The sequence below is a fragment of the Lolium rigidum genome, chromosome 4 (assembly GCF_022539505.1).
Source record: "Lolium rigidum isolate FL_2022 chromosome 4, APGP_CSIRO_Lrig_0.1, whole genome shotgun sequence".
Taxonomy (NCBI): Eukaryota; Viridiplantae; Streptophyta; class Magnoliopsida; order Poales; family Poaceae; genus Lolium; species Lolium rigidum.
The window spans coordinates 179,686,120-179,713,003 of NC_061511.1; the positions used below are offsets into that span (position 1 = coordinate 179,686,120).

The 26,884-nt window shown below is 52.9% G+C and overlaps 2 protein-coding genes across 2 annotated transcripts; both read right to left on the reverse strand.

Annotated features, from left to right (window-relative positions):
- Nucleotides 1–6,711: 6,711 nt before the first annotated feature.
- Nucleotides 6,712–7,187, reverse strand: LOC124706088. The gene is made up of 2 exons (XM_047237748.1): nt 7,112–7,187; nt 6,712–6,902 (listed from the first exon to the last, which is right to left on the reverse strand). Exons 1-2 carry the CDS (start codon nt 7,185–7,187, stop codon nt 6,712–6,714), a joined length of 267 nt encoding a protein of 88 aa, XP_047093704.1.
- An 18,966-nt stretch (nt 7,188–26,153) lies between these two features.
- Nucleotides 26,154–26,524, reverse strand: LOC124706631 (Bowman-Birk type wound-induced proteinase inhibitor WIP1-like). The gene is made up of 2 exons (XM_047238312.1): nt 26,449–26,524; nt 26,154–26,347 (listed from the first exon to the last, which is right to left on the reverse strand). Exons 1-2 carry the CDS (start codon nt 26,522–26,524, stop codon nt 26,154–26,156), a joined length of 270 nt encoding a protein of 89 aa, XP_047094268.1.
- Nucleotides 26,525–26,884: the final 360 nt, after the last annotated feature.

Consider the following 26,884-nt stretch of genomic DNA (forward strand, 5'->3'; position numbering starts at 1 on the left):
AGGTACCGATTCGGTAGATACGACTCGCTGACCACTGGGTCCCGCGCTGTAAGGCAGCCCACGCGTCTGTGGACCGTTGTGGGCTGGACGTGGGCTGTTTTAATTCAATTCGGCCCACTTCTTTTCCCGCCCCCGTTTAAATTCAAATTACGTTTCTTTCTTTTTAGATAATTTACTATCAGATGCTTTGCTAATAAATTGAATAACTCCAAATATACTTGGCCAAATTTTACAAACTTTATATGTTTGGAAAGCTTAGAGTTTTCTCTACACAATGCCACTGGAATCAAACCAATATCTGTTGTAGAATTAAAGTAGCAAAATAAACAAGACATGGACTTTTCTTCCTTAGAATAATTATTAAAAATCAACCACAAATGATTTTAAGTTAATTCCAACTCCTATAAGTCTCATTACACTTGTACTAATTTTTTATGCAAAAATATACCATGCTTACTTTGCATGATCATGCCATAGTTTAAATAATGGACTATATGGCTATTTCTAGTCAAAGATATTGTCCAAAACTATTAATAATTCATAGGGGAGTTTTTCTCTCATTTAAATCTTGTCATGAACAATTCAAAATAAGGTAGAGACTCTGGTCATGCAGGTCTCATATGAATTATTTGATGATATTAAATCTTTATCATATTAGGATTAAATTGTATGAGGTGCTCCACCTCATTTAAATCATTTTCTTAAATGATGAGTATGAAGAGGTTGACTTAGTCAACCTAGGTCATATATTATTCATGAGAGAAATTAAATCTTAATAAGATAATGAGAGGAAATTGTTTCTCTAAGTAATTAAAAGTAACACCTTAATTAGTATGAGAGGAAATTATTTTTCTTAAATAAGAAAACAACACCTCTATCCAATTAATAGTAATGGGTGATGCTAGCTTAATTTGTGTAAATTATATGAGGTGTTTCACTTCATTTAAATCTTGTCCCAAGTACCTTCATATGAAGTTTGGACCCCTGGTCAAAAACTCTCACATAAAATACTTGGAGATTTTAAATCATAATAGGCATTATTAAATTGTATGAGGTATTATATCTCATTTAAATTATTTTCTCAAATGATGATGATGAATGGTTGACTTAGGTCAACATGATTTCATGTATGATTGTTTGAGGAAGTTAAATCTTAAGAAGATTCAATGAGAGGAAATTATTCCTCAAAAACTAAATGGAAACTATCATTTACAAATTATAATGAGAGGAAATTATTATTTTTCTTTAAAATAAAACAAAGTAAATCACCATGCTAATGAGATGTGATGCTATCATAGGCTTGTGTGAATCTTTGGTGTGTTTAGTCTAGCATGTAAGTTTTGTGTGGTGACTGTATCCTCGTATTCGTTTATAGACGCTAGTACCGAAGGAGACGACGAGAACATCTACGGAGGAGAAGGAGGAACATTTTGAGCCATACACCAACCAAGGCAAGATAATACTCTTGCAAAGTGCAAAGCTCACCATGAGCAAGGCATTACCCATTTACTTTATGTTTATGATCCTATTTCCCAGTTTTACTTTACCAGCCTTACTTACTTTTGTTTTATCAAAGTACTTTTGATTCATGATTCACTTGGTCTAGATATAGAGTAGAACAAGAGCACCCAACTTAGCCTAGAAAGCTATAAGCTAGTTAGCACCCCTCATGACTAGTTGCTAGTGCTAACAAATAAAAGTGACTACTCTAGATGGGAACTTGTGAAATGAAATAATTTTGAAAACCCTGGAATGATGATTCATTCTATTGAAAGATTTTGAAGGTGAATATGACTGGTGAATGACATGGTGAACTTTACAAAAACTGATGGTTGGGTTCGGATGCGATACCATTCCAATTTACAAGTACCCCCACAATACCTGATTATGGGTAGGGCTTAACTAGAAGTTTATGTATCTTAGTATGGGTTCCCTCTAAACAAGCGTCATCGGGGTTATGCCGAAAGCTGCCTCTACAACAAAAGAAATGATGAGAAATGACGTAAAACGAGGTGAAGGTCCGGCCCAAGCTCCATGCAGTTCCCGGGTTGACAGCTTGGTCTTCACCGGGAGGCCAAGCTCATGGGGAGAGGTGCCTATACTAGGATACGTAAGTGAAAGGTTATGGTTGATGATCCGCGTACTGAGTTACGATTATTCAGGGTTATTCCTGACGGATGTAATCAAATGTTGTGGCACAAGTGTGCAACCTCTGCAGAGTGTAGAACTATTCGAATAGCCGCGTCCACGGTTATGGACGGTTGGAAAGGCCATACTGTTCCGTCATCAGACCATTTTCAAAAATGTGACATACGATTTGTGACTTGAACTTGAAAGGTGAATGGGGAATTTGACTTGAATTACAACAAATGTTGTGGGAATGACACTAATGTTCCCACTTGAGTTAGTTAGCACATGAAGAGTTTTTATTTCAAATACTTGTGAACTAAAATTGGCTTTATGCAAAAGAAACTAGAGCTTAGCACCCCCTTACCAGAAATGTTAGTACTTACATTAGTATTAGTTTGCGAGTACTTTGAAGTACTCATGGCTTTGTCCCTGGCTATTCAAATGGCCAGACTATGAAGAGGAACAGCAGTATGAAGAGGATGGACAGCAGGACGTCTACGACAACTAGGACTACTCCTGACGTCAAGCGTTGGCCTGTGGACTAGAGAGTCCCTTATCTTTACGCTTCCGCTATGTATTTGTGATGTGTGTTGAAACAATAGTTCAACTATTATTGTAATATTGGATCATGTGATCTATTGGTAAGACGACTATGATATGTAATGAATGATGACTTATGATATTCAACTGTTATGTCTCGCAACAACAATATTCCTGGGATTGCGATGTATGGCATAACAGGCATCTGGACTTAAAAATCCGGGTGTTGACACCTTGCCAATGATGCAGGCAATTTGTTCCTGGTCCTCGAAGATTTCTAAACACAATGGTTACCACTTGGGTTCTCAGGGCACAAATACGTTGAGCCAAGGTGAGCCGTTGTCGATTCGCCACAGAAGATGTTTTCCTTCGATTTATCTTCGTGTGCTTTTTGTTTCATACTCTGAAATTATTTAGTTTCCTAAATAGGTTTGCACCCATGAGTTCAGTTCTCCTTGACAATGATGCTGCAATTTGTTCCAGGGTCCTTGAAGATTTCTAAATATAGGGGCTACCACTTGAGTTCTCAGGGAAGAAAGATCCGCTGCCTTGCCAATGATGCAGGCAATTTGTTCCTGGTCCTCGAAGATTTCTAAACACAATGGTTACCACTTGGGTTCTCAGGGCACAAATACGTTGAGCCAAGGTGAGCCGTTGTCGATTCGCCACAGAAGATGTTTTCCTTCGATTTATCTTCGTGTGCTTTTTGTTTCATACTCTGAAATTATTTAGTTTCCTAAATAGGTTTGCACCCATGAGTTCAGTTCTCCTTGACAATGATGCTGCAATTTGTTCCAGGGTCCTTGAAGATTTCTAAATATAGGGGCTACCACTTGAGTTCTCGGGGAAGAAAGATCCGTTGAACGTAATGCTCAGAGAATTATAGTTTGTAATATCGCAAAGAAACTACAACTCATCTCTCCCGCATTGATTTTCTGAAATGATTATGATTTAAGATTTTAGGTCTGTAGTTACTATATTATTAGCAGTAACTAATTATGCTGAATATTCAGTATTTCACTTTCCTTGTGAATCAGTTTAGTATTAATAGTGGAAGGTCTGCCAAAATATTGTTCTTCATGCTTGTAAAGGTTGGACCGTTCTTGTTTGAAGTTTGAACCATAGAGCTAACTGAGATATGTGTTTTTCTCCGGGAAGTTTACTTGCAGCTATATCCTCCCATTTCATTCTCTCGTATGGGTTTTCAAATTCTAAAGGTACTAAAAAGAATTTGTTATGCTGATGCAAAAATCTCAATTTAGCTACCTAACCGTAGGTTTTTTATTATTTCATTAGCATAATGATGGTAATACAGGTTAATGCATGGAGAACATTAAGTGGATCTGCTCGCATTTTTGGACATGGACCTCACATGTAAGGTGAATAATAAAAGATCTAACTCCCATCTTGGTTATTTTATGCGTATGTACTTCCCTTTCATAGTTTTGAGTTTTAGAAGGCGGTTAAAAGTACGGATGAGTCTCTTACATGATGTTACTGCCTTTCTTGGGATCTTCTTGAGCTGACTCCAATCAGCTTGAGGTGACAAATAATATCTCATGATCAATACAATTACTTCTTTGGTGGCATGTTACTGCCTTTCTTGGGATCTTCTTGAGCTGTGATTCTAGGAAATAGTTGATTTTCAGTCCTTTCGTTTTTGTCCTAGAACTATTTAAGCAGGAGATGTTTTGACATGTATGTTGACGATATGTAGCACTCACTTTGTAGTTATATGTTTCTTCTTCTTTCCTCTTCTCTTTGCAATCTTACTTGAAAATTTTGTATTAATGAGACTTGCATGATTCTAATGCCTTCACTGCAATTTGTACTCTCCATGTTAGCTGACATTGTGTATCTTTTATCCATGTTCTCCTTTCATTTCTATGCATACTGTTCGTAGTCCTGTCAAGAATAAATTTGGACATCGTTGGCAACACGTTTGTTATCTCTTATACTCAAATGCAGCTTCCCCCGTAAAAAAACTCAAATGCAGCTGCTTACAGTCTACTTCCATTAATATATTTTCTTGGCCCTTGTGGTGATACACTGAACCACTGAACCAATCACTTCATGTGTTGTTTCTCTTTTAACTAAAATGGAAACATCTCCAGTTCTCCAAAACGTAGTGCCACTAATGCGAATTGCCTATGAAAATTAGGTGGTGCTTTATGCTTTCACTCTCGGTTACACTACTTTTGTTGTGTGTATGGACTTCTTTCCTTTGGCCGCTAATGCAGCCTATGTAAATCTACTCAATGGCATATATTGTGATATTGTGCCATTGAAATATATGTATAACCTACAGCTTTTCATTTTTTGCCATAAAGAGTGCATTAACAAGTCCCAAAATGTCACAATCTTCTTCATACTGCAAAATCCCTGGAGCCACGCAAAAAGTATTAAGTGCAAGACTCTACCACTGTTATTGCTACAAGATTAAGGTGTAGGAGAAAAAACAAAGAAGCAAGTGCAAGCTTATCTATATTTTTCCTATGTTTCAACCCAAATTTGAAAAATCATTTAGAATCTGGAAAACTGCTCTAATATTGCTTTAGTTTTGAGAAGAAATAAATGTTGATATGTGCTGCTACTTTGCTAAAATATAATGATATGAACTTACTTATTGTGTTTAGACATCCACGCGATATATTGATGATTCAGTTTTATACCATATGGTGCTTACCAATGTGGTTTCGGTAAAGCCTGACAAGTTGTAGAAATTGTGAAATATTTAATATCAATGGACAATAGCAAAAAATGGGAAAACAAAATCTCATGGCAAAAATGGAAGGCGAATCTAATAGAACCGTGGGTACTCTCCGCATTAACTTTGAATGACCAATACATAAAAGATCGTCTTACAACTATTTTGGTATGAAACATCCTGTATAATTCTGTAAAATTTAGAGGAACAAGAAATAAACGTCATATTTGATGCGTATATAGCAATTCAAGACATGAACCATCACCAAAAATATATATTTAAGCACCAAAATAAATTATTTATTAAATTACAGTTCTATATGTCAGCATTCATTGGCATATTAATACGCTTTTATTTGCACTTGCGCGATAGCGCAACAGGTCATCTAGTTGCAGTAAAGAAGAGGAAAAAAAGACGTCACGCGTCTCAACTGCATACGCCATCGCCATCAGAGGCTTTGAGAGCCGCAAGAATGCCTGTCCTGATGGACAGGAACTAAGGTATGGTTCCAGAACATCGGCCGGGACTCCGTCCCTGGCACCGCAGACCCACTCTTCACCACCACCACAAGGAGCCAGAGATGAAAGAGGGTGAAATATCAGAGGACAAGGAAGAGCACAGCACCCTCCATAGAACAGCTGAAACTCCACCAAAATCTGATGCAAAATACTCAACTGCTCCACCTCCCTTCTCCTCCCACCATGGTAGCAAAAGGGAGAAACAGGGCCAGAAGCTTGAGCTTTATTGACGGAGGTCCCAGCAGTGGTCCTCGCCGTCGCCTCCGGCTCTGACCACCAGAGCGCCGTGACGAGAAGACACACCACCAGCAAGGCCCGAATCCAGCTCCATGGATTCAGTCCCCACCTCCCGGCAAGAAGCCGACGAGCAGCATATCGCTGAAAACCGGCAGGCCGCCGAGACACACAAATCCTACAACTACTGAGACTACTATTTACAGCCCTAGATCCGGCGCCTCTCCTATTCCATCTCCGGCCAGCTACTCCGGCGGGAGGGACATCAGATCGGCCCGGGCGGCGACGGTCGACTCTCAACTGTGGAGAAACTGGGGGAGGCTTCGAGAGAAAGAAAAGTAGTCCCTTGATCTTCTCTTCCTACTGAGCAAAGACTCATAACTTGGTACATGTGCTTATTTAGGGAGCAACATCAACTTTTTTCACGAGAATGACTAATACAACAGCTGTGTTGTTGTTGTCATCCAACTGTGGCCGGATGCACGCGCTGACACGCACATGTACGACGCGTGTATGCTCATCTCATCTCCTATGAGCTCTTATTTATTTGGCGGTATACTCCGTGATATTAGATCAGAAAGATCAGTGCTTCTTGCAAGGCGGACATGGCGAGCCATCATCGACGCGTCCATCGGCGCACCGAAACGTCTGGGGATGGGTCGCCTTCACCACGCGACAGTTCACACAGCCGTCGCGACACTTCGGGCTTGCGTCGTCACAGACTACAGCCCCTGAGAAGAACCTGCAGTTGTCGCAGCACTTCGGGAATTCAGCTGCATGCACGCATGCAATAAAAATCAGTTTTAGTATAACCAACAAGGCACCTTCTTGCTAACTGGTTTCACATGAGTTAATTATCGCATGTGCTACCTCTATTTCTAGATATAAGTATTAACACCTCGATGGCACGAAAAAGGGGAAACCAAACTTTGTTGAGGAACACATGCATGATAAAAACGAAGATAATCGATCAGCTACACACCGTTGGCGTGTGAGAGGATTCCCATCACCAAGACGGCCTGGAGAACAAGGATCACGAGGAGCATGCTGCTCTTCATCGTTGCTTCTGAACTTCTAGTGCAGAGCTCTGGCCTTGTCCCGGCTGCTCGTGGAGTGCTTTATGTGCAGTAGTTGTTGCTGGCCATAGCTATGAGCAACTCTATATATGGATGTCCATTTAGAAACATGAAAATTGTGTCAGCGACCAATTATTATTGCGGTGAGTAGTTGGGGGATAATTTGGCTCATGGCTAGTTTTGGCTTGTTTTCTTTTTCGTGAAAGGCGGCTTGGACTGATCTCATGGCCACATCATCGAGCCTTGCTCATGATAGGAAAAAACATTTTTTCCTAACGGATCGGCAGGTCAAGGTTGTATGTTTTCTCTATAAAAAAACACATTAATATCACGAAAATACCTATTACATCCAGTCTCTGCAACAACACTATAACCTAGTTTTAGTATAGATGCACACAGCCGAAAAAAGAAGACGAAGCTGAGAAAGTAAAAGTCCCGCTGTAGTGTTTCAGTCCTTAGAGCAGCGCTACAAACACCACCATGACAACAACAGAAGTCCAAGTTATCCAAAAGAACACCTCCAAAAGAAAATAGTGCACAAGCGCCATCGTCGTCAGATCATAGATCTTAGATTTTCACCATAAAGAAAGCTCCCGCTCTTAAAATAATGCCTTCAACAAAGCCATGGCCAGGCAAACCAGTTAAGGCCAGCCCATGAATTTTCACCTAAAAGTTAGGACATTAAACTTCTCCTGTGATGACGCCCCCCACTCTCATGCCGCTGCTACGAAGCCTGAAACACAAAGCAAGTTTACCATCAATGTAAAGCCTCAAACCATGAAAACTAGTCATCAAAACTTGGCTTCCATAAAAATTATGCGGGAAGGCTAAGAGGAAGTCTTATGCGGGACTCAGGTTTGGGTAGAAAATTTTGTATAGTTTTGTAGGATCTTTTTCTTCTAGCTTTTTCTTTTTGTGTTCCAGTGCTTTTCTCTAGCACTGTTTGTACAGTTCTTTATTTTAATAAAATATAAAAATATGCAGTGAGGAAACTCACTGTTCAGCTTCAAAAAAAAAACATGGCTCTGCCTGAAAGACGTGTCCCACGATGGTAACATATAGCAGAGCTTCATGTTGATTCCTCCTCAAACCAAATGGTCGGAAAAAAACATGGTAACATACAACCGAATTCTATCCAATCCAGGAATCTCCATGCATGAGTCGCCTAATGGAGTTCGTCGATGGAGCCTTCCGGAACTCGACACTCTGGCTAGATCAAGAAGGACAAGCATCCATTAGATCTTCATCCTATCGCAAGAGGAACCCTAGGACCGCTACCTTTATTCTTCGATGCGGACAAACATGCCCCCATGCCGCCATCCGCTGCCTAGCAACGACGAAGGAGGTTCAGAACCTCCACCGGAGTAGGAAATGATAGGCGCATCAGCGACATATGAGCAACGCGGTGCCCAGCGTTGTCGCACAACAACCATCACCCCCCAGGGCCGAAGAGGTGCGTGCAGCAGCTGCGGCCCGCGTGATCCATGTTGGCCCCGTGTGGCCTAGATGAAGTCAGCGCGCTGCCTAGATCAGGCCCGCATGGCCGGTCACCGGCGATCGCCCTGCTGCCGCGCATCCCGTCGCCAGCCCATCGCCCACGTCCATCGCAGAGAGTGGCACCACCGCGCACCCACTGGAGCTTCACAACTACGTGGAGATGATCCACCCGATGTGCCTCCTAGCTCTCCGCCTATGTGATGCCTACGACGAAGAGTACACTGTAAAATTCTGCACCAGACGATACCATCATGTCAAGTCAGCAAGCAGGCCTCGTTATCTTTTCCAGGCTTCAGAGGCTGCTACACCCGAGACCAAAACTCAGAAATGATGATTTCAAAAATTCTGAAAATAACTATGTACATTGACACATTATACAACCTTCATATCAAAGTGTTAATTATAAATTGAACTCACAGCCCCATATAGAAAAATGACAGATCATGCTGTGAATAGTAGTAGTTAATTGGAACTTAACTGTGAATTGATCACATTAACAATGTAATAGTTTGATTTGTTATTTATTTTATCAAGATGTGATTTGGATTTGTACTCCAATTTTGTTTGACATGTTAGAAGCATCCTATCTATATATGTACTCAAATATATTTAGAATCTTGTACCATGTGTTTTAGGTCGGGTGCACCGGTTGCACAAGAACTCTGGTACACCGCCGGTTGATTTGATGCTATGAGGACACTACCAACTAGCCTGCATGTTCGCTTTTTTTGAGAACATACCACGTCTCTATTCATATACCATCAGATTACAGAGGCAGAAACGACACGAAAACTCCAGGAACAACAGCTGTTCCGACACTTTACACAAAAGACCTCGCGAAAACAGAAAAATACAAATAAACCCAGAGATCTTTGTGCAGAGACGCCAACGAACATCTCCTGCGACCGCCGCCGTCGAAGACGCCGGAGGGGGAGAAGATGAAACCAACACACCGAGGCTCGGAGAAGCACCCTCGCAGACACCGCTGCTTTGTGGATCTCTAATCGCACCCGCCGGAGACGGCGGAGTTGCCTTCTTTGGGGCACATCGGCCGGGGAGAGCCCCGAGCTTGTCCGAGCCGCACCACCGCCGAAGCCAATCGACGGAGTCGATGGAAAACAGCGACGACACCCTTCCTCATCCTCCATGCCCGCATCAGCCCAACTAGCTCCTGGAGTGTGCCGGCGGAACGCCAGCTCTACTCCTGTACAGATCCTCAGCAGCTCCATGGTGACGCCGGAGTAGTCGCGGCCACGACGGCGGAGCCAGAGGACAAAATCCATGCTGGGGTCAACGCCGCCGTCGCGCAAGCCCCCCAGGAACCCTAGACCCATGGATCCGCCTGATCCCTAGGCAGACACGGCTTCTAGCTCTCCGACGTCCCCATGGGAAGCGCGCCGCAGTGGAGAATGAGCTGAAGCACCTTTATTCCTCCCGGCGCCGCCTCCACCACCACAGCGCCGCCGGCAGACCAACTAGCCCTACTATCTACATGCCGGACACACAGATCCACGATTCCCCCGCTCTCCCGCCGCCGAAGCAGCAAACGGAGAGGGAGGGAACCGGCGGTCTGGCCGGCGGCGAGATAAGGGAAACTTGGCTTCTCCTTTTCGCCTCTCACGAGTACTGTAGCAGGAAGAGGGGAAAAGGAAATCAAAACGTGACCTTCGCAGGGCTCACGTGCGCGCCCTTAATGTTCGCTTGTGTAGGGTTGTAGCTCTACATACATCTTTTTTTTTCTACAGCACATGGTGAGCAGTCTGCTCTAATTCTTCCTAGTGTCTTGCACAATAGGTTAGGACTGCAGTGAGATTTTTTGACTCTTATAGAATTTGATCCATCTTTTCCAAATAGAACAAAAGATAAATGAATTGGTGACTAGAACGCCCTGCAAAGGGAACTTAGTTTGCTGGAAACTTAAAACATCTGGACTGTTCTCGACCAAATCGATGTACCTCTTTGTAGTGGTCCGATGATAAGCGTGAAAAAGCTGTTCTGGAAGGATAAATTTCCCATGAAGAATAAATATTTGGTTGCCAGGGAATTGGTTACGGAATTCATTTGAGAATTCTATGGTTTTTATCTCATGCCTAACCCTAATTCCTTTTGGTACTCTGCCATTTCTGTGGCTTTCCCAAATAAAATGATATCATCAATATTATTTTAGGAGTATTTTATTTTTGCCAAATAAAGTAAAACGATGGGTGCCAAACGAGCTCTTAGTATATTGGGTTCTGATTTTTTTTCGATAAATGATGTTTTATTACTTAGATAAGCAATTACATCCAGCCTCTGCATAACCAGGATGCACACAGCTGTTTCAAAAGTCCAGAACGAGTAATAAAAGGAAAAAGGCGAAATACATATCGAGACGATAAACTATATAACGCCTAAGCCGAGTGTGGAGCTTCAATCCGTAGACTATGCTGCCACCCATGTCGGGAAAAAGTATCCCTCGCCGTAGCCTCCAACCGTGTACAGACCTCCGTAAATAGGTCTCGGTTCTCCGCCCGCCGAAGAGGTAACCATGAACGGAGAATACCCGTACATCCGTAGATGACCTGCAACAAAGAACAGTTTTTATCGTTAAAAATCTTGTCATTTCTACATAGCCATAGCGCCCAGATAACTGCAAGCGCCCCCACCCTAAGAAGCAACTTAAACCTTGAATCAACACCATGAAGCCAATTGTCGGGGGGAAGACCCCGGGTAGGGCAATGGACGCGGAGCAGCCGGCTGGCCACTGGCCGGCTCGCGGCAAAGGCCGGCTGAGGAGCAGCCGGCTGGCGCCGTGGCCGGCTGGTCCGGAAGCCGGCTGGCTCTAGGTCCTAGTCGGCCCGGCTACGGCCGCCAATGCCGTAGCTGGGCCGGCTTCTACAAGCCATATCCGACCGGGGGTCCGTACCTCGGACCGACTCGAGGCCGGCGAGTCTTGCACCGGAAGGAACCGGGTTGGTGATCCGGGTTCCCAAAGTCCACGCTGACTTCATCTTCCGTAAAGCGCGGGGCACTGTGGAGCAATAGTGCCACGCGCCGGACAGGCCATCATGGCTTACGACGCGCCGTACAGGCTACAGTGGCTGACGGCGACAGAGACGCTTCCTCTCCATACCGCTGACCGTGGCAGCCGGATGGGACAGGCCATGACGCCTCAACGGCTCCTGACGTCACCACCTCGGGAAGGAGCGGAAGCCGAAGCCGGCCAAGCCGGCCAGTAGACTATAGGGTCTTATATGTAAAGTGCCGGTGCCTATATAAGCCGCACTACCCCCTCTCGTGCGGGGACGATCGATCACTTATTGCTTTCACCTACCTACACCGCTGCCCTGTGAGAGAGACCTTCATCTCCCTTAGCCTCCCAGGGCAAGCCGGACACAGCTCTAGGAGCACCTTTGTACTGTGTGATTACCATATACACTCATAGCAGGAGTAGAGGTTTTACCTCCACCGGAGGGCCTCGAACCTGGGTACGTCGCCGTGTCGCTCGTGCCCATACCCGCTTCCGGATACCGCCGTGAGATCTCTCGGGAGCCCCTTCGATTAGCCACCCTATGGCATATGCCGTGACGATACCACGACATTTGGCGCCCACCGTGGGGCCTTCGAGCATCCTCGGCCGGTGTCTTCATCCGGACGGGCCTCACCATCACCACCGGCGAGCGAGTCGCTTCGGGCTTGATCCGGAGATTCGGCTCCCTCGACCGCGTCGGCCGACAACGCCGGCTGCTTCGCCGACCGGCCCTTCCCAGCCGGCGGCCGCGTCATCTCCTTCGGCGGCCACGACGTCTACGTCGCCACCGTCGCACCGCCGCGCTACCCGCGGCAGGTGTTGCGCTGCGCTAGCCCTCCTCCGCGAGCCGGCAGCAGCGCTCCCGCCAGCCCCGCCGTCGTGCAAGTCATGATGGCCGGCGAGGAAGTCACCAAGAACCCGCGCACCCGCGGCCCCAACCTCGGAGCGCAACGTTGACCCCAACGCCTCCGGCTCAGGCCCAAAGGCGCCACCACCACCGTCCCGGCTGGAGCAAGTCCGGGCAAAGCTGAGCACCCCGCTCACCACCGGCGCCGGCACCGACGCCGCCGTCGTCGAGGCAGACCTGGAGGCACACTGCGTGCTCCTCCTCAAGCAGACCGAGGAGCTGGCTGCTGCTAAGCGCCAGTGGGACATCACCCAGCGCGAGTACAACCACGCCCACGGCCTCACCCCAGGCGGCGACAACCCCGGCCGAGCCGGCCAGATCCGCCGCAGAGGCCGCGACCTAGGCGCCGAGATCGACCGCGACGGCGCGGACGAGCCGGCTCCATCCATGGAGCTGCCCATCTACAACACCCCCGACAAGAACATGCTCGCGGCCGAAGCTGCCGCAGAAGAGCTGCACCGCCTCGAAGGCGAAGAGCTACGCCGCCAGACTGCGCGGGTGGCTGATTTGGTGAAGGCTGCCAACAGGCAGTCGAAAGACCCCGTGCACGCCCGAGACCCTAGGGCTCCTCACGCTCGTGGTGCCGCAGGCAATGCCAGGGACACGGCCGAATCCGCCTCCCCAGCACCAAGCCGGCGCAGCGACTCCCGCGCCACGCGCGCAACCCCGAGCCGGCCGAGCCACCAACCAGGCGGCGGCAGCAGCCGCAGCCGGCCCCACCAAGCAGAACCAGGAGCAAGACTCCGAGCCTCGACGCCCACATCGGCCGGCCCCGAGGCCGGCGGCGCTCGCCGGCCTGGCCCACTCCCGGCTGGGCCCGCGCATCGAGCTTGCCGACGCCAGAGATCGCCTCGACCGGCTGATCGAATCCCGCATCGCGGAAGAGGAGGCGCCGGCTTGCCCCAAGTGCTTCGGGCCCCGCATCGCCAACGAGCCCGTGCTCGACGGCTTCCAGCTCCCCCGCGACACGCCCAAGTACGACGGCACCGCCAAGCCGGAGGACTGGCTGCTGGACTACTCCACCGCAGTCGGCATCTCTCGGGGCAACAAGCGCTGGGCCGTGCGCTACTCCCCCCTCATGCTGCTCGGCTCCGCCCGCACATGGCTCAACAACCTGCCAGCCGGCAGCATAAACGGCTGGCTGGACTTCGAGGCCGCCTTCATCAGCAACTTCACCGGCACCTATCGCCGGCCGGGTCGCCCTCAACAGCTTGAGATGTGCAAGCAGGGCCCGGACGAGACGGATCGCGCGTACCGACGCGCTCGGTGCGAGATGCGCAACTCTTGCGAGGGCGTGCACGAGATGCAAGCCATCAGCCTTCTTCATGGGAGGCTGCCGGCCCAACACCATGCTCGTGGCACAAGCTACGCCGCAGCGAGCCCAAGACGATGGCCGCCTTGATGGCCATTGCCGACAAGTACGCGCCGGGCCGAGGAAGCCGGCAAGGCGCCGGGCCGACGTTTCACCAGCCCCAGCAAGACGAGACAACAACAAGCCGGCTGAGCACAAGCCGGCCGAGGGCGGCTCGCATGGCAGCCGGCGGGACAACTACCGCGGCAAGCGTCACAACGAGCAGCCGGACCGCCGGTACGGTTCCGCCCATGTGGCAGCCGTGTCGGACAACGCGGCGGCGGCAGCCGCCGCCGAAGCAACAGACCGGCAATGGAAGCCGAGTACACCTTCGAGCAGATGCTCGACTCGCCGTGCAAGTACCACAGCGGCAAGAACCCCTCCAACCACACCACCCGCGACCGCCACTTCATGAAGCGGCCGACAAGCGGCGAACCCCTCCCCTCCACCCCCGCCCCCTCCGGCCGGCGGGCCGGGTGGCCAAGGCGGCGCGAGAACGCCAACCTCGAGCACCACGAGGCTAACCAAGTGCACCATGGCCGATATCTGGCCGAAGATGCTACCTACATCATCTTCACCTCCGAGCCCGAGGACAAGACGAGCCAGCGAGCCGTTCCTCGAGGTCAACGCGGTCATACCGCCGGTCCCCCAAGTACCTAAACCGGTCGGAGCAGGCCATCACTTTCGATCGCCGCGACACACCGGCTGTCCCGCCGAAGCCGGGCAGCTACGCCATGGTCCTCGACCCCACCATCGGCACGACTCGGCGCAGCGTGCGATTCTCGCGCGTCCTCATCGACGGCGGCGCAAGCATCAACATCCTCTACCGCGACACCGCCCGCAAGCCGGGCATCCGGGAGGCCGAGTTGCGCCCCACCCCCACCGTCTTCCATGGCATCGTGCCAGGCCACCGCTGCCGACCGATCGGCCGGATCACGCCGGGAGGTGATGTTCGGGAAGCCGGACCACTTCCGCACCGAGAGAATCGAGTTCGAGGTGGTGGACCTCGTGAGTCCCTACCACGCGCTCCTCGGGCAGGCCGGCCCCGACCAAGTTCATGGCGGTGCCCCACTATGGGTACCCAAAGATGAAGCTGCCCGGCCCAAAGGGGGTCATCACCATAGCCGGCGACTATCGCCGCTCCATGGACCGCGCCACGCAGAGCTCCAAGATGGCCCGGACGCTGGTCATCGCCACCGAGAAGCAGCTCATCCACGACGCCGTTGCCCTCGCCAAGGCCGCGCAGACGGACATGCCGGCCGCGAGCAACCCGGCCGGGACGACTCACTTCCAGCCCGGCCGACAACACCAAGAAGATCCTGCCGGACCCGGCGCAGCCGGACAAGTACGTCACCATCGGTGCCGTCTTGAGCAAGAAATAGGAAAGCGAGCTCACCAGCCTTCCTCCGTGAGAATCGGGACATCTTCGCATGGACTCCAAGAGACATGCCGGGTGTACCGAGGGAGTTGGCCGAGCACCACCTCCACGTCCGGCCCGACGCCAAGCCGGTGAAGCAGCCTCTCAGGCGCTTCGCCGAAGAACGAAGGAAGGCCATCGGTGAAGAAATCTCCCGGCTCCTAGCTGCCGGCTTCATCATGGAAGTACTGCACCCGGACTGGTTGGCAAACCCGGTCCTGGTCTTGAAGAAGAACGGTTCCTGGCGCATGTGTATCGACTACACCAGCCTGAACAAGGCGTGCCCAAAGGACCCTTTCCCCCTGCCGCGCATAGATCAAGTCATAGACTCGATCGCCGGCCGTGAACTGTTGTCTTTTCTAGATGCCTATTCAGGCTACCACCGCATTCCTTTGAATCCGGATGATCAAATAAAGACTTCGTTCATTACCCCGTACGGGGCTTATTGCTACACGACTATGCCATTCGGCTTGAAAAATGCAGGCGCCACCTACCAAAGGTGCATGCAAAAGTGTTTGCAGGATCAAATCGGCAGAAATGTTCACGCATATGTGGATGATGTCGTTGTAAAAACCAAGGAGATGCCTACCCTCCTTGATGACCTGAGAGAAACCTTCACCAATCTGCGAAGATTCCGGATGAAGCTCAACCCGGCCAAGTGCACTTTCGGCGTGCCAGCCGGCCAACTCCTGGGCTACCTCGTCTCTCAGCGAGGAATCAAAGCCAACCCAGAGAAGATCAGTGCCATTGAGAAGATGGAGCTGCCGCAAGTGCCCTCAAGGACGTCCCGTGAGTTCGCCGGGCTGTCCGGCTTCCTTGAGCCGCTTCGTCGGCCCGGCTGGGGAGAAGGCACTGCCCCTATATCAGTTGATGAGGAAGGCGGACAAGTTCGTCTGGTCACCGCAGGCGGATGAAGCCTTCCGTGACTTAAAGCGCGTGCTCTCAACCGCGCCAATCCTCGCAACGCCGGGTTCAATGGAGCCGATGCTGTTGTACATCGCAGCCACCAACCGAGTGGTTAGCGTTGTCCTGGTGGTGGAGCGCAAAGAAGCCGAAAACGAGAGAACAGTGGTCCGGCGCCCGGCCTACTACCTCGGCGAAGTGCTCTCCCAGATCGAAGCAAAACTACCCCCACTACCTGAAGGTCACCTACGGTGTCTACATGGCAGCCAAGAAGCTCAAGCATTACTTCCAAGAACACCCCATCCGGGTGGTTGCCACGACGCCCCGGCGGAAATCATCGGCAGCAAGGATGCCAACGGCCGGTTGCCAAGTGGGCCCCGGAGCTAGCCGCCCACACCATCCTCTACGAGCCACGCACAGCCCATCAAGTCGCAGATCCTCGCGGACTTCTTCGTCGACTGGGCTGAGATGCACTACCTGCCGCCTGTGCCGGATTCCACACATTGGAAGATGCACTTCGACGGCTCGAAGATGCGCAACGGCTTGGGAGCCGGCATCGTCATCACCTCTCCCAAGGGAGACCGGTTGGACTACGTCCTGCAGATCCACTTCGCTGCATCCAACAATGTGGCGGAGTATGAAGCGCTCATACATGGGCTGAAGCTGGCCAAGGAGATTGGTGTGCGTCGCATACTTTGCTTCGGCGACTCCGACTTGGTTATACAGCAAGCATCTGGCGACTGGGACGCGAAGGACGCCAACATGGCCTCGTACCGCTTCCATGTCCAGCAGCTATCCGGCTTCTTCGACGGCTGCGAATTCCACCATGTGCCACGAGCAAACAACGAGGCGGCTGACGCCTTGTCCAAGATTGGCTCAACCCGGCAAGCCATTCCGCCGGGCATCGCCTTGGCGGTTATCAAGAAGCCGTCCATCATACCGTCACCGGATTCGGATTCAATATTCGTGCCGGCTGACCCGGGGCTGCTCGCCCGAACCCGGGGGCTTCATCGCCCAAGTCGGGGCTAACAAGCCGAACCCGCCGGCTACCATGCCGAACCCGGGACTTCTCAGTCCAACCCGGGGCTTCATCGCCACACTCGGGGCTAGCAAGCCGAACCCGCCGGCTAGCAAGCCGAACCCGGCGACCATGCGGTCGAAGCCGGAAGCTCCCACGCGGGAGACCCCGTTGGTCAGCCGTATTCGAGATAAGATGCGTACCTTCATGGGCACAAGAATTCCTCTCCTACCTCACCGACGGTGTGCTGCCCGATGACAGAGTCCGGGCCGAGCAGATTGAGAGAAGGGCCAAGGCCTATACAATCATCAACCACGAGCTGTACAAACGCAGCGTAAGTGGGGTGCTCCAGCGGTGCGCCGAGCCGGCTGAAGGGATCGAACTCCTAAGGGAAATCCATCGGGGTGAGTGCGGCCACCACGCCTCCTCCCGAGCCATAGTGGCCAAAGCCTTCCGGCACGGTTTTACTGGCCGATCGCGCTCGGAGACGCGAAGAACTGGTGAAGAAGTGTAACGGCTGCCAACGCTTCGCCAAGCAAAGGAACACGCCGGCTTCCGCCTTGAAGACCATCCCCATTACCTGGCCATTCGCCGTATGGGGCTTGGATATGGTGGGCCCATTCAAAACAGCCCGAGGCGGCATGACTCATCTCTTGGTGATGATTGACAAGTTCACTAAGTGGATCGAGGCCAAGCCAATCAAGAAGCTGGACGGCTCCACAGCCGTCACATTCCTCAAAGAAATAATCGTGAGATATGGCTACCCGCATAGCATCATCACCGACAATGGCAGCAACTTCGCCGAAGGCATCTTCAAACGCTACTGCGGAGAAATGGGGATCCGGATGGACCTATCGTCCGTGGCACACCCGGAAACCAACGGCCAAGTGGAGAAAGCTAACGGCTTGATCCTAGCCGGCATCCGGCCCCGGCTGGTGGAGCCGCTTGAGCGCTCAGCCGGCTGCTGGATTGAAGAGCTGCCCGCCGTGCCTGTGGAGCTCGCGCACGACGCCAAACCGCTCGGCCGGGTTCACACCCTTCTTCCTCGTATACGGGGCCGAAGCCGTCCCGCCGACCGATATCGAGCACGACGCGCCAAGAATCAAACTCTACACGGAAGCCGAAGCCAAAGAAGCTCGCGAAGATGGAGTCGACCTGGTTGAAGAGGTCCGGCCGATGGCCGAGTCCGGGTCAACCGTATATCAGCAAAGCCTCCGTCGCTACCACAGCCGGAAGGTCAAGACCTTAGTATTCCGAGAAGGAGACCTAGTGCTCCGGCTGATCCAACGGACAGCCGGACAAGCATAAACTAGCATCCCCATGGGAGGGTCCCTTCATCGTGAGCAAGGCGAGTAGGCAATGATTCCTACTATCTCATAGATGCCCAAGAGGCTAAGAAAAACAAGCCGGACAAGGCCGACGAGGAGACTAAACGTCCCTGGAATGTCAGGTTACTCCGCCCATTTTACACATGAGAACAGGAATGTATGTATCCCTTGTATCCCTTTTGTGAGTTATGAAAAAGCTTGCGCCAAGAGCGCCGTTTCCAACAAGTTTTTCGCGTACCTTACCTTGTTTCGCCAATTGGCTTGAACCCTCTCACGCGGTCGGCTCAGTAACGTGATCCGGTTTCCGACAGCCGGCTTCCGATCCAGCTCGTCCTCAGCCTCCTCCTCCTCGTCGTCAGACGGCGGGTTCGGGTCCGCGATGAAGATGGCCTTGTCGACGAAGTCGGCAATGGCGCAGGCGCGGGCAAGCCGAGCAGCCTTGTTCTCCGCCGGGAGCTTGTCCTCCACGTCAGCGCGCCGGTACTCCAGCTGGTCGAGGCTAACCTCGTTATACCAGGAGAGCACGAAGGACGAGTGCCATGTCGGCTCCGGCGCGCGTGGCCGACTCCTTCCGATCCGGGAAGCGGTCGGGAGCCCTCTCCAGCCGGGAGATGAGGTTGGAGAGGTCTTGTGGCAGCGTCTCCGTCGGCCAAAGAAGCCGGATCAGCTCCTCCGCCGCCTTCCGCAGCTCCCGGCCAAGCTTGGTGACCGGCTCCACGCGGGCGGCGATGGACGTCGGATAGTCGTCCATGGTGAAGCGAGTCGGAGCTCTGCTCCCCGGTGGCCTGCCGGCGCTCCTCCCGCGCCACTGCCAACAGCCGCTAACGCCTGATCCTGCGCCTCAGGGAAGGACGCTGCAAAGAAGAAAAGCATGTCAGGAGCTGTCAAAACCGAAATAAGCTGAAAAATGCAAATTTTCGAAGTCCTAAAGTAAGCCTGGCGGCAGCCGGCGAGAACCGACTGCCCCCAGCCCGAAGATGGAGATTCCGAAGTTCCAAAGTAAGCCTGGCGGCAGCCGGCGAGAACCGACTGCCCCCAGCCCGAAGATGGAGACTTCGAAGTAAAAAAGAAAGAAAGCCTGGCGGCAGCCGGCAAGAACCGACTGCCCCCAGCCTGAAGATGGAGATATCGAAAAAATCAAGTTTCTGCCGCCGGCCGCCAACCTAAGCCGGCAGCCGACGGCCGAAAGCCGGCAAAGGGGAAGGCATAAGACTAAGGACTCACCCGCCAAGCCGCGGTCGAGCGCGCTAAGTTCCTCCAACCACCGCTTGGCGGTGGCCGATAGCTCGTTGGACTTGGTGGTCACCTCTTCGTGAAGCGCAAGCCGCTGCTTCTCCACCTCGTCCAGCCGCCTGCTCAGCTCCGTCAGCTTCTCCTCCCCGTCCTTTTTAAGGGCGGCAAGCTCCTTGAGGTGGTTAGCCTCAAGCTGGCGCAGCCGCTTCAGCTCCCCGTCGGCCACCTTCAGCTTGGCGGCAGCAGCCCGGTTCGCCTCCTCGCTCGTGACGCATTGAGCGCGGGCAACTCGGAGGTCCGACTCCAGCTGTGGGATCCGGGCGGCCTCAGCTGCAAGCCGGCAAAAATGAAGCCGTCAGTAAAAGAAAAGAAACTCAACAGAAAAAGCAAGTCAAAGGAAAGAAGGCCTCACCCTTGACAGCCTCCAGTTCGCGAGCCAAGCCGGCTCGCTCGATCTTGGCCTTGTGGTAGCTGGTCACCACCTGGTTGTACAGGAAGGTGCGCCGCTCCTCTACCGTCTGGAAAAATCAGTTGCTTAGACGAAACCCGGACCGGCTCCAATCAGTCGGCCCACGTCTCGGAGGGCTACCAGGATAACAACAAAATTGCAAAAGAAAAGAAAACACACCTTCTCGGCATCCTCCAGCGTCGCCAGCTGGGCAAGGGTCTCGGCGGCCTTGGTCTTGAGGGCTGGCGCGGTAGCCGGAGAAAAGCATCTTCATGGGCGCCTTGCCGGGCTGCCCCTCCCGGCTGATAATCTCGCGAGGAGTTCGCCCGATGCCATGCCTTCTCCATAGTCCCGGCCGAGCCGAAGGCGGAGTCGGAGGCGGACGGCACAGCCACCGGCCGGGCGCCCTTAGCCACATGGAGGCCTTCGGACGGGCCCGGCTGGACCCTCTGTCCTCACCGGCGCCGGGAGTCGGCGTCCTTCGAGCGCGCGCGGCTCCTCCCTCGCCGGCTCCTTCCCGGTCGGCTCCCTCCTCGTCGGCTCCGAAGATGGAGGCGGCGCGGTTGAAGCGGTCGGCCCGGTGGGAGCCGTCCCTTCCGGGCGCTCTCCGGCACCACGACGTTGGGCGCGGGCCCGCCGACTCCGGTCGCGGGCGGCGCAGCCCCGCCGGCGCCGGCTCCGGCTCCGGCTCCGGCCGTGCGCTCCACAAACGGGGCGCGGCGCGGGAACATGTCGTCTATGGTCGGCCGGCGCGCCGGCCGGCCCCGGTCTCCACCGCCGGGCGCCTTAGAAGGCGCGGGCTGAAGAAGACGCCCCCGCGAGAAGGCGGCGTGCCCGCGGGCGGCACGTTGGCGGCCGGCGGCGTGCGCGCGCGCGCCGAAGGTTGCGGGGTCGGCTCCCTTCTCTGCCGCGGAAGCGGCGACGCGACGGGAGGAGCTTGCCTAGAGCCGCCTCCCTGGGTGAATTTGATCGCAGCCCTAGCCAAACAAGCAAGAAAAGATAAGTACGAAGAGGAAGGAAAGAAAAGGAATCAAACAACAGAGGAAAAAGAACTCACCCGGCTTTCTCCGGGACCTTCTTGGGCGCCGGCCGGCGGCTGCTTCTTGACTCTCGCCTCCGTGGCAGCCGTAGACCCGGCTGCCGGCCCGCTTCTTCCCCTTCGGCTTGGAGGTCGCCGTGCCCGCAGGCGGCACCGCGCGCAGAGGCACCGCTGGGATGGGCCCCGTGCCGGATTCGGCCGGCTCCGCCTGCGGCTGCTCCTGCTCCTGCTCGTGCTCCGGCGAGGGCGGCGGGTTGTGTTACCCCTGGCCGCCCTGATCCTGCACCTCCGGCAGATCGTCGTCGCCGGCTTGGTCGCCGGCTGGGTCAGCCGGGTCGACGTGATCCGGCGTCCAGACCTTCGTCGCCCAGTCGCCATCCTCGATGCCTTGGCGGGTGAAAAGCTGAAAGCAACAAGATAAATATCAAGTCGGCCACGCAGCCGCAAGCCGGAAGACGGCAAAAACGTTAAACTTACCGGTTCGGGCGGATGCTTCCGGTCGTAGGGCGGCAGCCCCCAATCCCAGGCTGTCGGGCATGTTGGCCTTGGTGATGTTGTTCACCCGGTGAGCCACCTGCAGGCTGGGAAAGCTCCGCCTTCGACGTCCGGGTCGGGTCGAGCCGGCCGGACATATGGCCAATCTTGTGGACGCGCCCGCGGAGCGGTATGACCCGGCGCGAGATGTAGGTGCGAGAGGAGGTCCTCGGCACTAAGCCGGCCGCTCGTGACGCACTCACTCGGGAAGTCACTCAAGAGGTTCACCTCCGCGTCCGGGTCCGAGGACTTGGCGTTGCAGCCCCGGTTGATCCGGCCGGCGGCGGAGCCGGGTTGTATTCCGGCAGGTTGAGCCGGTCGAAGGCCGGGCTCGCATTCCGCACATAGAAAAAAGACATCTGCCAATTCTTTACAGAATCGACAGTCGGAATCTTCGGGAAATGCGTACCCGTGCGGGGATAGATGGAGGCGGCGCCGCAGATCCTCAGGCGGCCTTCGGTCGTTTGCTCCTTGAGGTAGAAGAGCCGGCTCCAAAACTCCACGTCCGGCCACAAGCCGGCGTAGCCTTCCATGAAGGCCACGTAGCAGCTGAGGAGGATCATGGCGTTGGCCGGCAAGTGGTGCGGCTGCAGGCCGAAATGGTCGAGGAAGCGGCGGAAGAAATTGGAAGCCGGCAGGCCCAATCCGCGGTCGAGGTGCGCGCCGAAGACCACGCGTTCGCCGGGCTCCGGCCGAGGCTCCATCTCCGCGCCCGGCGCCCTCGTAATCACCCCCGCCGGGATGCGGCGGAGGCGCACCAGCCGGGCGATGTCGTCCTCCCGCATGTAGGATCCTTTCCAAGAGCCACTCGGCTGGGCCATCGAAGACGAAGAAGAAGAAGAGGTCCAGGAGAGACGGAAGGGCGAAGAAGAACCGCTCCTCGCCGGAGGAGACCGCGGCGGAGAAGGGCGCGCCATCGATGCGCGTGGCCCCGTGGCGCCGGGTTGACGGGTTTGCGGCGACGGCACGGCGGAGGATCGACGGGGCAGCTGCTCGCCGAGGTTCGCCAGGGGAGCGGAAGAAGAAATCGCACCGGAGCAGCGAAGAGCTCGAGCGGGGAGAGGTTGCGAGGCAGGAGCGCGAGGAGGAAGAAAGGGCCAAGTACCGCCTCGATGCCCCCCCCCGCGGCTTTTAAAGCCCTCAGGCGCGGGCGGTTGGCCTCCAAGTGGCCGACGTGGGCCACGTCTCCGGATTTACTGCGCCGTAACTCCTCCCACGACCGCTACCGTTACCAGAAACCGCCACACCACGTCGCCCACAACCGCACCGGATCCGGAGGAACATTGATGTGACCGGACGAACCGACAGCCGGGCCGGGCGTCGGACCGGTCAAGTCGGGCGCGGGACCCGAGGCGGCGGAGACCCGGCGCGCGGCAAGCCGGAGCCGGACAAAAAGCTCCACTCGAACCAAAACTCTTCGGCAAGGCGGAGGCGCCATCAAATCTTGCGAGAAAGCAAAAACTATACAAGTGTAAAAGCGGCCGGCTGGGAGCAGCCGGCGAGGAACGAGCCGGACGAGGGCGCGGCCGGCTGAATGAAAATTCTCGGTCGGCCCCTCCAAGTGCCGTCAATTATATTCAAGAAGCCGGGAAAACCTGCCTAGGTCCTTCTAAACGCAGGACCTTGCCGGCTTCGGGGGCTAATGTCGGGGGAAGACCCGGGTAGGGCAATGGACGCGGAGCAGCCGGCTGGCCAGCGGCCGGCTCGCGGCAAGGCCGGGCCGAGGAGCAGCCGGGCTGGCGCCGTGGCCGGCTGGTCCGGAAGCCGGCTGGCTCTAGGTCCTAGTCGGCCTGGCTACGGCCGCCAATGCTGTAGGCTGGGCCGGCTTCTACAAGCCATATCCGGCGGGGGTGCAGTACCTCGGACCGACTCGAGGGCTGGCGAGTCTTGCACTTGGAAGGAACCGGGTTGGTGATCCGGGTTCCCAAAGTCCACGCCGACTTCATCTTCCGTAAAGCGCGGGGCACTGTGGAGCAATAGTGCCACGCGCCGGACAGGCCATCATGGCTTACGACGCGCCGTACGGGCTACAGTGGCTGACGGCGACAGAGACGCTTCCTCTCCATACCGCTGACCGTGGCAGCCGGATGGGACAGGCCATGACGCCTCAACGGCTCCTGACGTCACCACCTCGGGAAGGAGCGGAAGCCGAAGCCGGCCAAGCCGGCCAGTAGACTATAGGGTCTTATATGTAAAGTGCCGGTGCCTATATAAGCCGCACTACCCCCTCTCGTGCGGGGACGATCGATCACTTATTGCTTTCACCTACCTACACCGCTGCCCTGTGAGAGAGACCTTCATCTCCCTTAGCCTCCCAGGGCAAGCCGGACACAGCTCTAGGAGCACCTTTGTACTGTTTGATTACCATATACACTCATAGCAGGAGTAGAGGTTTTACCTCCACCGGAGGGCCTCGAACCTGGGTACGTCGCCGTGTCGCTCGTGCCCATACCCGCTTCCGGATACCGCCGTGAGATCTCTCAGGAGCCCCTTCGATTAGCCACCCTATGGCATATGCCGTGACGATACCACGACACCAATTGCCAAAGACATTTGCCACACTAGTCGGGGGATACAGGGTAGACGCTACTTGGATGACTGACCATATAGATTTCGCAAAACTGCACTGGAAGAAAAGGTGTTTGATGGTTTCGTCATGATGACAGAAAACACACCGTGAATTTCCGTGCCAATTCCGCTTAACAAGATTATCTTTAGTAAGAATAACTCCTCGACGAAGGTACCATCCAAAAATCTTGATTTTTAATGGTATCTTCATCTTCCAAATTTTCTTATTGTTATCAACTGGTAAATCAGAATGGAGGATTGCATTGTATAAAGATTTAACTGAAAAAGAGCCATCTACATGGAGATTCCATCTAAATTCATCCGGTTCAGGTGATAAATGAATATCACCCAACCGCTGAACTAGAGCATTCCATGCTGTTAGCCTTTGTCCAAGTAAAACCCGTCTGAACGTCACATTCGGGGGTGAGGTAGCCATGACGGTAGCAATGGTATCACCTTTGCGACGAACAATACTATACAAAGCAGGATATTGTTCACTCAGGGAAGCATTGTCCAACCAAACATCTTCCCAGAAACGTATCTGTGCTCCATTCTTAATAGAAAAAGTACCATGACGAAAGAAAATATTTTTCGTTGCCATGAGACCAGCCCGAAGTGAGAGTCCCCGGGTTTCCAAACCACTTGGGAGAGCGTCTTCGAGCCAATATACTTTCTCCGGAGAATAGTTTGCCAAGTCCCGTTCTCGGTAAGAAGCTTAAAAAGCCATTTACCTAGCGAGCAGAATTCTTAACCTCCAGGTCATGAATTCCAAGTCCGCCCTGATCTTTGGGACTACACACTATACTCCATTTAACCAATCGATATTTCTTTTTCTCGCTGTCCCCTTGCCAAAAGAATCTGGATCGATAATAATCGAGTTTATGCAGAATTCCTTTCGGCAGGAGGAAGAATGATAACATATACAGTACCATATTTGTTAGTACCGAGTTAATGAGTACCAATCTTCCTCCTATGGACAGCAATTTGCCTTTCCAACTACTAAGGCGTTTCGTAATCTTTCTTCCACAATCTTCCATTCAGCAAGGGTAAGTCTCCGATAGTGAATCGGGATACCCAAATACCGAATAGGGAAATGGCCCTGCCCACAACCAAACAACTCGGTGTACTCGAGTCATATCGTTTTGGGCTTCACCGAAACAGAACAATTCACTCTTATGGAAATTAATTTTCAATCCCGACAATTGCTCGAAGGCTGCTAAAATTAATTTGAGATTACGAGCTTTTTCGAGATTATGATCCATAAAAAGAATTGTGTCATCGGCATATTGAAGGATAGATAAACCCCCATCAACCAAATGTGGGATCACACCTTCAATTTGACCATCGTGACCTTGGCACGCTCTATGAGTATTGCCAGCATATCTGCTACAATGTTGAATAACATTGGTGATAGCGGATCGCCTTGGCGTAACCCCTTTCGTGTCTGAAAATATTGGGTTCTGATAGCAGAGCATTGGGCAATGGAACATTTTGTGGTTTTAAGAAGAGACGTACAATAAACACATGCGTTTCTTCATGGATGCACTAGGTACATGCACCAAGGGATAGCTGATCGGCAGGCAACGACCTTTATTTCTCGACAGCAACAGCATCGACAGACACGAGTGTACCATTTGCACAAGCACGACGTAGCATATCTTGATCAGTGATTCTTGCACACGTAGCATATCTTGATCAGTGATTCTTGCACGGATGGCAGCTGCCGTCGGCAGTTCTCCCGTCGGCGCACCTAAACGTCTTGACAGGGCGCACCTGCACCGCGCGGCACCACGCACAGGTCGGAGGGCACTTGTACATCACGTCGTCACAGAACATGGCCCCCGAGAAGGACCTGCAGTTGTTGCAGCACTTCGGGAAGTACCCCTGGGCTACACGCGTTTGTCACATCGGTCAATCACACAAAGCCAACGCTTAGGAAACAAGAAGGCAATCAGATAGTGGCACTGGCAACAAGCGTTAGATAACGTACCATTCACCTCCGCTAGGATTCCCATGACCAGAACGGTCTGGAGAAGTACGATCACCATGACAGTGCTACTCTTCATCGTTGTTTCCAGACGTTTTAAGCAAAGCTACCTCCTCTGCACCTCACCTCTGCACTCGCAGAATGCTCTCTGTAGTATGCTGCTCACTTGCTCTTTATAGCGTCTAGCAACTTAATTAATGAGCAACATGGATGCTGCGTCGGGCGATCAAGACTATGGGCTGCGTACGTGGGTTAATTAAGGGCCGGATATGAACTTTCTTGCCCCCTGACTTGGACTTGTTAGGTCATCTTCCATGCCTAGCTCATCAGCCCATGTTAGGCGCCCACGGATAATATAGTCTGGCATATGCCGCGGAGCCGCCGCCAGTCTAACCTCGGCAGCCGTTGGACAAACAATTAAAAGTGATAGTGATGGAAT

What these genes read in the sequence shown, in the direction of transcription:
- LOC124706631 (XM_047238312.1), bottom strand. Translation starts at nt 26,524, where the DNA reads ATGAAGAGTAGCACTGTCATGGTGATCGTACTTCTCCAGACCGTTCTG. An exon ending in AATCCTAGCGGAGGTGAATG is followed by an intron (nt 26,348 to 26,448) that starts GTACGTTATCTA and finishes AAACGCGTGTAG; the next exon opens with CCCAGGGGTACTTCCCGAAG.
- LOC124706088 (XM_047237748.1), bottom strand. Translation starts at nt 7,187, where the DNA reads ATGAAGAGCAGCATGCTCCTCGTGATCCTTGTTCTCCAGGCCGTCTTG. An exon ending in AATCCTCTCACACGCCAACG is followed by an intron (nt 6,903 to 7,111) that starts GTGTGTAGCTGA and finishes GCGTGCATGCAG; the next exon opens with CTGAATTCCCGAAGTGCTGC.